The 12,861-nt window shown below is 30.1% G+C and overlaps 2 protein-coding genes across 2 annotated transcripts; one reads left to right on the forward strand and one right to left on the reverse strand.

Annotated features, from left to right (window-relative positions):
* Positions 1-613: 613 nt before the first annotated feature.
* On the reverse strand, positions 614-2,474 carry LOC106656390. Its single transcript, XM_014377341.1, has 8 exons — positions 2,298-2,474; positions 2,067-2,202; positions 1,521-1,647; positions 1,328-1,453; positions 1,167-1,257; positions 946-1,085; positions 753-885; positions 614-682 (listed from the first exon to the last, which is right to left on the reverse strand). Exons 1-8 carry the CDS (start codon positions 2,472-2,474, stop codon positions 614-616), a joined length of 999 nt encoding a protein of 332 aa, XP_014232827.1.
* A 4,550-nt stretch (positions 2,475-7,024) lies between these two features.
* Positions 7,025-7,734, forward strand: LOC111693890 (odorant receptor 9a-like). Its single transcript, XM_023459967.1, has 4 exons — positions 7,025-7,106; positions 7,288-7,430; positions 7,489-7,621; positions 7,681-7,734. The coding sequence occupies exons 1-4, from the start codon at positions 7,086-7,088 to the stop codon at positions 7,732-7,734; spliced, it is 351 nt and encodes a 116-aa protein (XP_023315735.1). The 5' UTR covers positions 7,025-7,085.
* The last annotated feature ends 5,127 nt before the right edge of the window (positions 7,735-12,861 follow it).

Here is a 12,861-nt window from a genome sequence, read left to right on the forward strand (position 1 = left end):
GAAAAATGGTGAAAATAATTATCATATTTTTGTATCAAACTTATTTGAATCAAGGAGATATAGAAGTCAACCAAAAAATCAAAATTTCAATTCAGTTTTCTGAAACTTCTACTAAATATTTTGCCAAAAGGCTTTATGGCGACCTTAAGAGCATCAAAATGAATTCATTTTATTATATTATTATTTATAATCACGAAAATTCACGTCTTAGCCGGAAAGTGCTATACTCTCCAGTACAACCTAACAAATACCTATAATTTTTTTTTAATTCATAATGCATGTGGTGCATAAGCAACTATTGCATAATGAATAATATTTATAAGAACGAATGGACAATAACTTTTAAACTAGTGTTTCTATAATCAATAAATAAATATTAAAATTCCAATGCAGTAAATTTTTTTTGTCATATGTCCATTAAGATTGATGCAATCATCTTCGAAAATAGTTCCGACAGTTATTATTATATTAAAATTGATAATGAGCTATGGAATGTTTTACAATGATTTAGCAATTTAAATATAAATTTCTCAAAATAGAGTCATAATAATGCACTCCAATGAATAATAAACTGTAATCGATGCGCATACACATTTTATATTATATAATAATGTCATTTTTCACCGAAACTGCTGTATATTTTATTAACAGTAACCAAGTACGTCAATGAAGTTTTTAAGATCTGAAATTATACGCATTTGATTGAGTTGTACTATTTTTTCGAAGATATTGAAGGATAAAATTGCTCTTACGGTACTACATGTTTCCATTGTCATTGATATTATTGGTCCAGCTTTTAGAACAAAATAGTGCGAGGCTCTAAACGTTAATCCTAATAATAACCTTCTAGCTTCCGGAGAAAATTTATACCATTTGCAAGCATAACTGAAATTATATAACATTAATTTCATCTAATTTCTTGAAAAAAATTTGAGCAATGATTACCATTCATTTCGGAATCTTTCATTCGCATTTATTAGTTGTTGGCATGGATAGATAAGTACTGGTAATACTAAAAAAGATGCCAAACAAATTATGATCAGCCTTCCAAACAACTGCAAATCGTGTGAAATTTCCAGAAGAGCCTTGAAAATAATTAATGCAATGCGATAATTTGAATTTTAATGTTGTTTTTTCATAATTTTGCTTTTAATCACAATAATTACCTTGGACCCGAGAAATATTATGTTCAGTGCGATTTGAGGAACAACGATGAAATAGTTATATCGAGTGAATGTCGAAAACAAATTAAATATTCTGAAAATTCGATACGTAAAAAATTTCCATTAAATATAATTTAAATATAGTTAATTTTTTTTAACTCAACTGTATACTTTGTTGATAACATTTTATAAGATTAATGATATTTCGACGGATTTCCTTATTTGATGTTTTGATCGACATTTTAATCATTATAGGATTTAAATTATCGTACATATGATTCACAGAATAACTATAAGAAATTCAAGTACTGCTTGTTTAAGTCTATTTAATAAATTAATAATTTTAATGATATTCACCTCATGAAGTCGAATAATCCCTCGAGGTACTTAATTATCATAATATTTGCTGAGAGTAATAGAACCGACTCAACGATCATCAAAGCATTGATGACAATCACGATTGCCAACAACAAATAAAAATATTCTTCGATACAAAAAGTTTTATCAAAATTTAAAGGTAACTGTTTTTCTAAAGTGTGATTAAATTTGAGAGTATCTAAAATAGATGGAATAACAACCGGACCAATTGTATAGCTCATCACTGACATCACGTTACCAGCTACAGAAAATTAAAATATTTCTTTAATCATCTCAACACTCGTGCAACGAATGAATAAATTAGTAAAGTATTTTGCAAATTTTCTTTTTAAAGGGAGACTTGCCTGCGTAGTAAATGCTTATGATAGCTGCTATTTTCGTTTGACGCAATATAAGTGTTTTCCAATTATTTTTTCTTATTCTATACCAATTTTCTAAAATAGTTGAATATATAGAATACGCCTGTGAAGAAGATACTTTTAAATAAAATATAATTTTTAATAGCGTTAATTGATGATGAAATACTTTCTTCTTTGTTGTATTTCAATAAAATGATATAATATGACATCATATCTACGGTAAATATACAGGTAAAACTCATTTCCATTATTAAGTTGATATTAGTTTCATTTTTGATTATGGCTTTTACGAGAACGACGATCTAAAATATTTAAAATAATAAAGTTTAAATGTTAATTAAAATCGATTATTAAAAAAAAGTACGAATTTCAACCTTATTATCAAACTTGAACTCACTGTCATCAGTATAGTTAATAAATAAGTTGTCAATATAATGATATTGACTGGCAGTCTCAATGATTCTTTCATATAAGGGTCAATGCACATGAGGCGGAGCAGGTGAAAATTGTAATAAATATTACTTTCCATTGAAAAGAGCCTTCCAGGTTTGAGATTTTCTAGCCTTTTATCCATATTTCTTGTGAGATGAGTATAGTAGGCTCGTTGGAACATATAATTATAATTATTTATTTCATGTTTTCATTGCTAGCTAAATTATGCGTTTCATAATTACGTTTTATGATCAATTCTGCAAATTTTAACATGGCGTTAGGTGGATATGCAAATCACACTTGAAATAATATTTTTTTAATACGAGACATTTGTAGAAATACTAAAAAGAAGAATGCATGAATCGAAACATTATATAAAATTCACATTCATTTAAATTTCATAAACGAATATAATAATATTATATGAATTGAAACTAGAGTTTATATTAACTAAATGAGTACCACGCAAAACTTTACCACAAAAACAATTTTTTAATCTTTCTGAATACCTTTAGTATAGCATTCCAATTTTTTTTTTCGTCGTATTTAACACCAATGACTCAAGCTTAACTACAGCCAGTATAAAGATAATTACTTCCGAAATCCATGTAATTTAATTTTCTTTAAAAACATCTTTGATACGAAATTTTGACGATCCTAATTTTAATATTACAATAGTGCTTAAAGGAACTATATAGCCGTTTGGAAGAATATTCGTTAGAATTTTCAGCAAATCACTACTTTTCAGTTAACGATTGCCATTAAAAAAATAATAATAATAATAATAATATTAAAAATAAACAATTATGTTATTTGCTTTTTTATGAGAAAAGTATAGCTTGCATAACCGTTGTTTACATAGAAACTGTGCAAAAGCGAAATATTTTACTACGAATAATTGTTCATGCCATAAATAATAAATAAGAACCATGAAACTTTGAATTCAACAAACTTATTTCTTATTTTCCTAACAATTATAAAGAAAAATCGGATCTCATTCATAAAACATGAAAAAATAAATTATGGATCGAAAATGTTTCGAGCTATTTTTGAGGTAATCAATATAATAAGAGCGTAGTGTGATAAATGGTAGTTTAGCATGAATATTAAAGGTTTGAGATTCTCTCTTCGGCTCTACCTTGAGTAATTTGAAATAGTGTGAAAATTATTAAACAATTAAACAATAATTTATTGAATGTTCAGTTGCTGATGAATTTAGAATTCGGTGAAAAATGTCCTATTATCCGTAATAATTTTAAAGTTACAATTGTAAAAAATGTTGCTATTTAATATTGGTTTCTGTGACGGCATTGAGCTATTTAATTTAATTTTTATGAAAGTTACAATGAACAATAATAATAATATTCGAATTATTAATTATTGAATGGGCTGTAATGTTGACGTCTGATTATCACTTAAGTTTTATAACAATAGCTTACGTTATTCAAAGGTCTGTTGAGGGGCCATTTATTAATTAAAAAATGACTTTAATTATAATGATAATTTCTGAACAGTAAATTCTTTTATTTATATGCAAATATGAATACGGCTCATAATCTACCCAATTATTTCTATAGTGCATTTTTTTATATTTTCAAAGTCATCAAATTCGACGGTTGAATGTGAAAATATCTCACATGGAGAATAGCCGATGCGGACTAAACTCTCCGATAATGCTTTTGTTTTAGAACTTTACTGGTCAAGAGTGTAAGTTAAACATATCATTATCGCATATTCGATAAAGCTATAAAATATACGATTAGATTATTTTTTTCTTATGACGATAAGAATAGTGAATGAGTATTTTTTGGTACTATATATGCGTTTTCCAGAAGTCGTTTACATTAAAAATGAAAGAGTTTACTTATAATACTGTACTATAGCTAGCCACTTTAAGGCACTACGCGCCTTGCGTGACTCTATACTCTATACATGTTTTGTTTCGTGAATCGTTGACGCCTCCGTCGCGGAAACATGATCGAAACGCGCTGAGTATGACCAATGACGAAAAAACCGATACATTCCACAGCTTCGCTCAACTACCAATCAGAACGCTTAAAAACTGTTCGGACTTTTTAAAAAGATAATACGAGTAAGCGTCGAAAAGAGAGTTGTGGTAGGTGGGGGTTCTGCCATATTGAGCCGCCAATTTTTTCATAAGAGAGTCCCGTAACGCAACTCAAATACCCAATAACAACGTTTGTAAACTGCTCACTTTAAATGGAACATCCCATTTTCAAGAGAAAAGGGAAGACAGTTCCGAAGATGTGATTTTTTCTGTTTCACGTGGATTAGGAAAACATGATCGAAGAGAAGGTATACGAGATTTTGATTCCGACCAATCTCAATATGTATAGGTGGAATCGGTGTCGAAAAGAGAGTGGCCTCGGGCGGAGTTATTAGTCATATTCAGCCGTTTATTATTTTAATCATAGTGACACTCTATAATAACCAATTGGAATTGCACAAGCCGTCCATCCCCTTTGAGAGAAGGGGAAAAAGCGGTTCCGACGCCGAATTTGTATCAAGCGAGCATGATTGAAGAGAAAGTATACTAAATTTTGATTTTGAATCATAAGGCGGAATAGGCTCAGGTTTCTGTTATTGGCTTATAGTAGTTTATACATTTCTACGGATTCAAGTATGATTTTTGAATAAAACGAGATTTAATGGCACACAAAATGGAAACTCGTTGCGATAGAGATAGCAATTTTTATCTATATCTACAATGCTACGTACAAAATACTTAAAATTATTATGCTCCCAATAAATCGAAAATTTGTTATTGTTTATTATTGTTAAGCTGCCTTTTTTTTATGATTACGCAAATTCGCTAATTTTTCTAAAAACCATTTCAACCGAACGAAAAATCGATAGTTTATGCAATAATAATAAAATAAAGGGTATTGGCAACTCAAAAAATTAAAAATAAAACACTAATTATTTTTTAAATATTAAAATAGGGAATATAACATTTTTCTTCTGAAGTGTGAAATTGAGAATGGGAAAAATTCAGTGAATGCACGAGTTATTGTAACAAATTTCAATGAAAAGAGAATCGATAAAGTATACCTGACAACCTTCTTTTTCAAATAAAAGGTCATTTTTATACAAATGAATAAAATTCACTTTCTTTTGAATTAAAAGCAATTTACTGCATTACTTTGTATAATTAATGTTAAGCATATCAAACAACTAAGTCGTAAACATTTTTTTCAATACGCAAAGGTGTGAAGTTTATTTACTGAAAAGTAATTGATAATAATGGTCAAATAATTCAATATCTATATCGTTACATTTTATTGTGTTTGTACACGGTTTTATTGCGGTTTAAAACAAAAGAAATTCTATAGAAATGGCTAGAATCTATTCAAGCAATAAAAAAAAGGAAATGATTGAGTTTTACCAAAAAAATTGTTATCTTATCGTAAAAATTATGAAAATGACTTTTATATGGCCTTATCAGAACAAAAAATCAAAACATAGGGGAAGAATACTTTTCGTATTCAACGCATTCGTATTGTTCCAAGCTTCTGTTATTATCTAGCTTCTTTTCAAATATAGAATTTTTAAGAATACCAATCAAGTTTATTTTTTCAGGTAACTTTTTTGATCACAAGAAGAAACATTTTAGGTTTCGCAGATTTCACTGAGACTTTATTTCAACTAATAGCTATGTCAGGCACTTTTATAGCATATTTGATATGTATAGTGCAAGAAAAGAAAGTAAGTAATTATAAAAATTAAATTTTGACAAAGTACATAATTTTCTTTTTTTGAAAGATTCGGATTCTTATGATGAATCTTTTCGCCGAATATGATCATTTGAAAGATGCAAACAATAAAATGATTAAGCTTGAAATCATACACAAAGGATGTAAAATTGGTATAGCTCTTGGATGTAAGTAAAATTAAAAGATTTATAAAAAATCTTGTGAGTGTCAAAACGTAATTGTGCTAATTTAACAAATACTCTAATGACTAATTAATTTACTTCTCCACCAGCAAAAAAAAATAAAAATTATAATTCATGGAATTTTTAAAAAATTTTTTTTTATGATTCTGAAATCAGAATTTCATTCTATACTATATTAATTAATTGATTTTTATTGTAGGTGTGGTATTTGGTGTTTATTTTGGAAATGGTGTAATATTATCCCTGATTTTTCGATATAACAAAAAAAAAAGCTTTTTTCAAGTTCGAATTTTTTATCGACCAAGACGAATTTTTTTTCTTTCATTTGAGTTACGCAACAATGTGTGTGGTACAAGTAGGTTTGATAACCGCATCATTATTAGCGCCATTTGTTACGTTTAGTTATTACATTATTCAAAGATTTAAGCTTATTGGGTACAGCAAAAAAAATTTCACATAAATGTTTTTATTTGAGAAAGATTACATAAAATTGACAATTTAAAATATTTTTGACAGTATTCAAATTGAAACCTTACAAAATCAACAACTAACTTCAGAAAGATATTCCAATTGTTGCTCGTTCGATTTGCGGCTTGTGAGAAAAGTAATCAATAGAATTAGCGATCATAAAAACTGCATACAGTTAAGTAATTAATAGTTTTAACTGTAATTCACGAAATATTTGACGATAAAATTTTTACATTAATTGAAATGAAACAAAAACCTCACTAACTCAAAAAACATTTTAAATAATTTTTCTGTTGTATCTTCATTCAGGTCTTCAATAATTTTTCAGGGCCTTTCATTCTTGTAACTGTAACGGGCATCATAATTTCTATGAGCCTTTCAGGATTTACAGTTAATATCATTTTGTGTGAAAATTTTTAAATAGATAAATGTGATTTATTTTTTTGTATATCTCAGTTATACGTAGAATTTTAAGCACAACCTTTAGAGAAATTTCAGCGCTATAATATTTCAAAGTAAAAATATCATGTCTGTGTGCTACAGCACTAATTAGAAAAAAATTGTGTCGCAGATGGTTATTCAGTTGAAGAGAAAAATGTTTTTAAATGCCCTCAAAATGTTTGTGGCTTATCTAGGGTGTAAAATTTTACTCATGTGCTTATGCTATCCCAGCCAACAGATGAAAAATGCAAGCGAGAATATTCTTATTGCATGGTATGAATCAAAATAATTCATGAAATTTCGCTTTAAATTTAATCCTTAATACAAATAGTTATAGCAACCATTGGTACGAGTTCAAACCCAAAATTAGATCTTTACTATTAGTCATGATGATTCGAGCCTTACGACCTTGTTGCCTGACGGCTTGTCTGGGCGTCCAGGTCAATTTTAGTACGGTTACATACGTAAGTACCTATAAATATATAAAAATGATTCGTATTCACACTTGTGAAATTTCCAACAGGTTGTAAAAACAACCATGTCATATATAGCAGCCTTGATGTCGGTTCAAGTTTGAAACTATGAAGTAAATAGTTTTTTGATGAATGACTGTAAAGACACTAATTGATTTGTCGATACATATTGTGAAGAATTAAGGCAATTGCTACTATTCCATAACGTAGAATTGTTGCAAAACATTCAAATTACACGTAAACCAAACTTTGGGTAACTAAATGGTTTTCAATTTGAATCTAAATAAAAATAGAAATTAAGAAAGACATGAAAATTTATCGTTACGACTATAAATTCTACGACTATATTATAATTCCGAGTAAAATCTGAGAACGAGAATAATGAAAAAAATAGTCAACTAAAATTTTTCTTTCGTTTTAGCTTTGACGAAAGAAAATAATGAATAATACATTACACGTGTCTAGGAAGTTCAACGTATGCTCTGAGGCTATATATTTTTACTTCATAGCAGGATCTCCTAGCTCCTAGCAGGAATTAATCTTTTAGTTTTTGCAGCTGGGCCGAAACGTTTAGCTTTTGCTTGCAGCTCAATTGATGCACATTTAACAATATATAAAAAGCTTCAGGCGATGTACAGTTAAATTCGTCTTTTCTACGGACAAATTGTTTTGCTTCAGGCTATTCTGAAGTTTGAAGTAATCCTCTCCATTGTGCAAAATAATTTTTCAGGGAGTAACTAGAGATGATATATTTTTAAATTATTAAAAGCAACATTAGGCGCAAAAATTCCTCTTTACCTTTCCCCTCAACTACTCGGATACTTAATGCAAGATAGTTTTTGAGGGGAAAAAATATTTGTAATCCTTTTGCATCTAGAGTTTATGAGTGCGGTTTTTGCGCTGGAGCGACGACGTGATGTGCAGGGTCAGATTATGAAACACGCTAATCACGCCATGACTTGGGTCAGGAAATTTTGGTATAGACATCAAAATTTTTCATTATGAATTTGTATAAGGATCTATTTGTTCGGTGTTTTTTTTTTTCGTGAAATCGATTATGCCTCTTGAGAGTTAATTTGATAGTACTTAGTTTTAGAAGGACCAAAAATTTCTCGAAGAAATCGCCATCAAGTTAGAGTTTTAAATTGTTTCAAATGTTATAAGAACAAAGTATAATCAGATAAATTGACAAATTATTTGTAAACAATATAATCATAAACGATTTTGACACAGCCCCTTGACACACTAATCATGTTTACGATCAAAATAAATCAGTTTTAATGTTTTCTTTCCCGATGAAATTAGTCATAATACCAAAAGATAAATTTTATTCGTTCAATTTCCATAACTGAATAGAAAAATTCATCCTTCAATTTAAGATACAAAATGGATAAAAGTAAGAAGAACTCAGAAGAAGTTGTCTTGGAAAATAATTTAAATAAACACGACGTTGTTGTTTCGGAAGACAAAAAATATGTTTGTGATATTTGCCGGGAGGCATTTGCACTAGAATCAAGCTTGATAACACACCGAGATACAATTCATCATGATAAAAAAAATTTCGCAAGTGACGAGTGCGAAATGAAATTTGAGTTCCGAAATCATTTGAGTAGACACCAAATATCAGAACACAAAAGCCGCAACGATTTTTCATGCGACCAATGTGAGAAGAAATTTGTGAAAAAATCGAGTTTACTTACGCACCAAAAATTAGTACACAAAGATCCCGAAAATATCACGTGCAACAAATGCGAAAAGAAATTTGAAAATAAATCAAATTTACTCAAGCACAAAAAAATATTCCACGAATTTTTCAAAGATCATTTGTGTGAAAAGTGCGCGAAGAGATTCGGAAATAAGCAGAGCTTGCTCCTGCACATTAAGACAGTCCACGAGGCTCGCAAAGATTTCGCATCCAACAAATATGAGAAAACATTTGAGAAACCAGGCAATTTGAAAAAACCCCAAAATCTAGTACACGAAGGTCGCAAATATTACGCATGTGACAAATGCGAGAAGAAGTTTGGACACAAATGTACTTTGGTCTTACATCAAAAGATGATCCATGAAGGTCGCAAAGATTACGCATGTGACAAGTGCGAGAAGAAATTTGGTAGAAAATCAGATTTGTTGAATCACCTAAGGACAATACACGAAGGTCGGAAAGATTACGTGTGTGACGAATGCGGGAAAAAATTTGGATTCAAATCAGATTTATTCAAGCACAAAAAGATAATCCACGAAGGTCGAAAAGATTACGCATGCGACAAGTGTGAAAAGTTATTTGGAATGCGAGGCAATTTGATCAAACACCGAAACGCAGTACACTATGGTCGCAAAGATTACCCATGCGACAAGTGTGAAACAAAATTTGCACAAAAATCAGATTTGCTCAAGCACAAAAAGACAATACACGAAGGTCGGAAAGATTACGTATGTGACGAATGTGAGAAGAAATTTACACGAAAATCAGATTTGTTGAATCACCAAATGACAATACACGAAGGTCGAAAAGATTACGTATGTGACGAATGCGGGAAGAAATTTGGACTAAAATCGAATTTATTCAAGCACAAAAAGATAATACACGAAGGTCGGAAAGATTACGTATGTGACGAATGCAAGAAGAAATTTGGACGGAAATCAATACTAACAATACACCAAAGGACAGTACACGAAGGTTGCAAAGATTATGGATGCGATAAATTCGAGAAGGAATTCAAACGAAAATTGAATTTCTTAAAGCACCAAAAAACAGTCCACGAAGTCATAATAAGGATGTAATGATCTAGCATGTGATAAGTATACTCATACATACATTTTTCTAAAATTTAATAAAAATTGTGCTGAAATGATTTGCATTATTTGAACTTCGGACGTTATGAACTATTATTACTCCTTTTGATCACTGTCGTGGTTTTGGCTATACTTTTTAATTATTAGATGACTGCTAATTACTATACGCATATTTTTTGGCTCATGCATGTGAATTTTTTCACATTGCGTTTAAAACTGTAAATAGAGAGTGCGTATTGTAAAATGTTGGCTGCTGGTTTTTTTATAAACTTTACGAAACGTGACCTCGAATTGATGAAACTAGCACTAATGAAAGATTAGATAAATTTGCTGTCAGATGGATGTTTGCTACGAGAGACGCGAGAAACGATAAAAAAATAAAAACTTTTCAATTATTTATAAACAAAAATTTTTTTTTTTTTATTTTATTACATTTATTTCATTTTATTTTTTTTTTCATTTTTTTTTACATTTGTTTATCTTCTTTCATTGACCTTGATTTTCTTGTGAAGATCCAACTACGTTTCTACGATGATCCAACGATGAACGCCACCGGGCCCCGATAAGAATTGAACCTTGAACCTCTAGATGTCTCAGGTCAGATAATTGTAGAGGCTCGAGCGCCTTAACCACTTACCTACGGGGCCCTCCACTGATATATGTAAAAAACGTCTACATATACTTTCACTTATACGTGTGAAAAAACTTCTAAATAAAATAACGTCTCAAGCAGCTACACGACTGAATGGCATTAGAGGCAAAACGAACGGGAAAGACGGAGATTTGTCTGAGATTTCTACTTTATCGACAATAAATAATTTGTTTTTTATTATTTGATAAACTTAATTGGCTTTCTTTTTTTAAAAAAAGCACGAATTTTAAAAGGAATCTTGAAAATTTGTTATTCAAAATAAATACTTTTCCTTATATTCTTGACCTAAAAAAATTCTTTTTACATCTTCATTGATGCTTTCGTCGCGCTTCGACACGAATAAAAAAATAAAAACTTTTTGAGTATATGTATACAATTCTGAAGTAACTTTTTGATGTTCCTTTCGATAACGAATGATTCAACCAAACTGATTTCAATTTGATGTTTGGAAATTCCCATCTAGTAAATTTGATTTTACGCTCATATGAGACACAATAGGGGGACTCACAAGATCTTCTCTGAGGCGCCACACGCGGAAAGACACTAGGTATAAAGATTTATAGTTGAGTTCATCATCATCCTTCATCAATAATAAAGTCCAGTTTCTTGTGCCGTCAACTAACAAGTAAATCGCGCAGAAAAATTTAAATACATAGACAAATAGAATCAACTTAGAAATTATAGTGAACAAATTAGAAAAGGTGATATTAATATTTCCAATAGCCCGCGAAAAACAAAAAAGTCCCAGAGTACGTGTAATTAGTGTCCGAGGCGAAGCCGAGGCCGATAAACACGTGCTCTGGGGCTTTCTTTTTTCGCGGCACGCTGTATACTATTATTCATACACAGTGGCTCGAAAATCGCTCTTCCCGCGTTGAGCAGCTGCAGGGAAAATGTCAATTTCGGGCCGCTGGTATGAAAATAATTTTTTTTTTTTTCAGGAACTACTTTAATTGTTACGTCATAGAAAATAATTTGATAAAAATTATATATCAAGGAATAGAAGAACGTTGGCAATTGATTCCACAACAGAAATAATTTATGATTGCAACTGTTTTGTGAACAAATTAGAAATGATTATATTAATATTTCCAAATTATTTTCAAGTTAAAAAAAAGTATGAGGAAGCTACTTGCCAATACATTGGCATCGGTATTTTTTTGTATATAGTCACACGAGTCAATCTCACTTTAAAATATGATTTCAGTCTCAGTTACATGTATTGTTACTTATTTTTTTCAATTAAACTATCCGATTCTGATTCGAATAATTCATTCAATTATAAAAACACTTCTCGTAAAAAAAATGAGGTGTCGATTAAAATTAAATTTTTGAAAAAAAATTTTTTTGAAACGATGAAAAAATAAAAACTTTTCAATTATTTATAAACAAAAATTTTTTTTTTTTATTTTATTACATTTATTTCATTTTATTTTTTTTTTCATTTTTTTTTATATTTGTTTATCTTCTTTCATTGACCTTGATTTTCTTGTGAAGATCCAACTACGTTTCTACGATGATCCAACGTTGAACGCCATCGGGCCCCGTATAAGAATTGAACCTTGAACCTCTAGATGTCTCAGGTCAGATAATTGTAGAGGCTCTAGCGCCTTAACCACTTACCTACGGGGCCCTCCACTGATATATGTAAAAAACGTCTACATATACTTTCACTTATACGTGTGAAAAAACTTCTAAATAAAATAACGTCTCAAGCAGCTACACGACTGGATGGCATTAGAGGCAAAAGGAAGGGGAAAGACGGAGATTTGTCTGAGATTTC

The sequence above is a fragment of the Trichogramma pretiosum genome, unplaced genomic scaffold, assembly GCF_000599845.2.
Source record: "Trichogramma pretiosum strain Unisexual culture from Peru unplaced genomic scaffold, Tpre_2.0 scaffold10, whole genome shotgun sequence".
Classification (NCBI taxonomy): Eukaryota; Metazoa; Arthropoda; class Insecta; order Hymenoptera; family Trichogrammatidae; genus Trichogramma; species Trichogramma pretiosum.

Excerpts from the sequence above, each read along its gene's own strand:
- LOC106656390 (XM_014377341.1), bottom strand. The coding sequence starts at position 2,474 with ATGGATAAAAGGCTAGAAAATCTCAAACCTGGAAGGCTCTTTTCAATG. Across the intron at positions 2,203-2,297 it reads TATTAACTATACTGATGACA|ATCGTCGTTCTCGTAAAAGC; the intron begins GTGAGTTCAAGT and ends TAAATATTTTAG. Across the intron at positions 1,648-2,066 it reads GAAATACAACAAAGAAGAAA|AATATTTTTATTTGTTGTTG; the intron begins GTATTTCATCAT and ends TTTGTATCGAAG.
- LOC111693890 (XM_023459967.1), top strand. The coding sequence starts at position 7,086 with ATGAGCCTTTCAGGATTTACA. Across the intron at positions 7,107-7,287 it reads TGAGCCTTTCAGGATTTACA|ATGGTTATTCAGTTGAAGAG; the intron begins GTTAATATCATT and ends ATTGTGTCGCAG. Across the intron at positions 7,622-7,680 it reads ATTTTAGTACGGTTACATAC|GTTGTAAAAACAACCATGTC; the intron begins GTAAGTACCTAT and ends AATTTCCAACAG.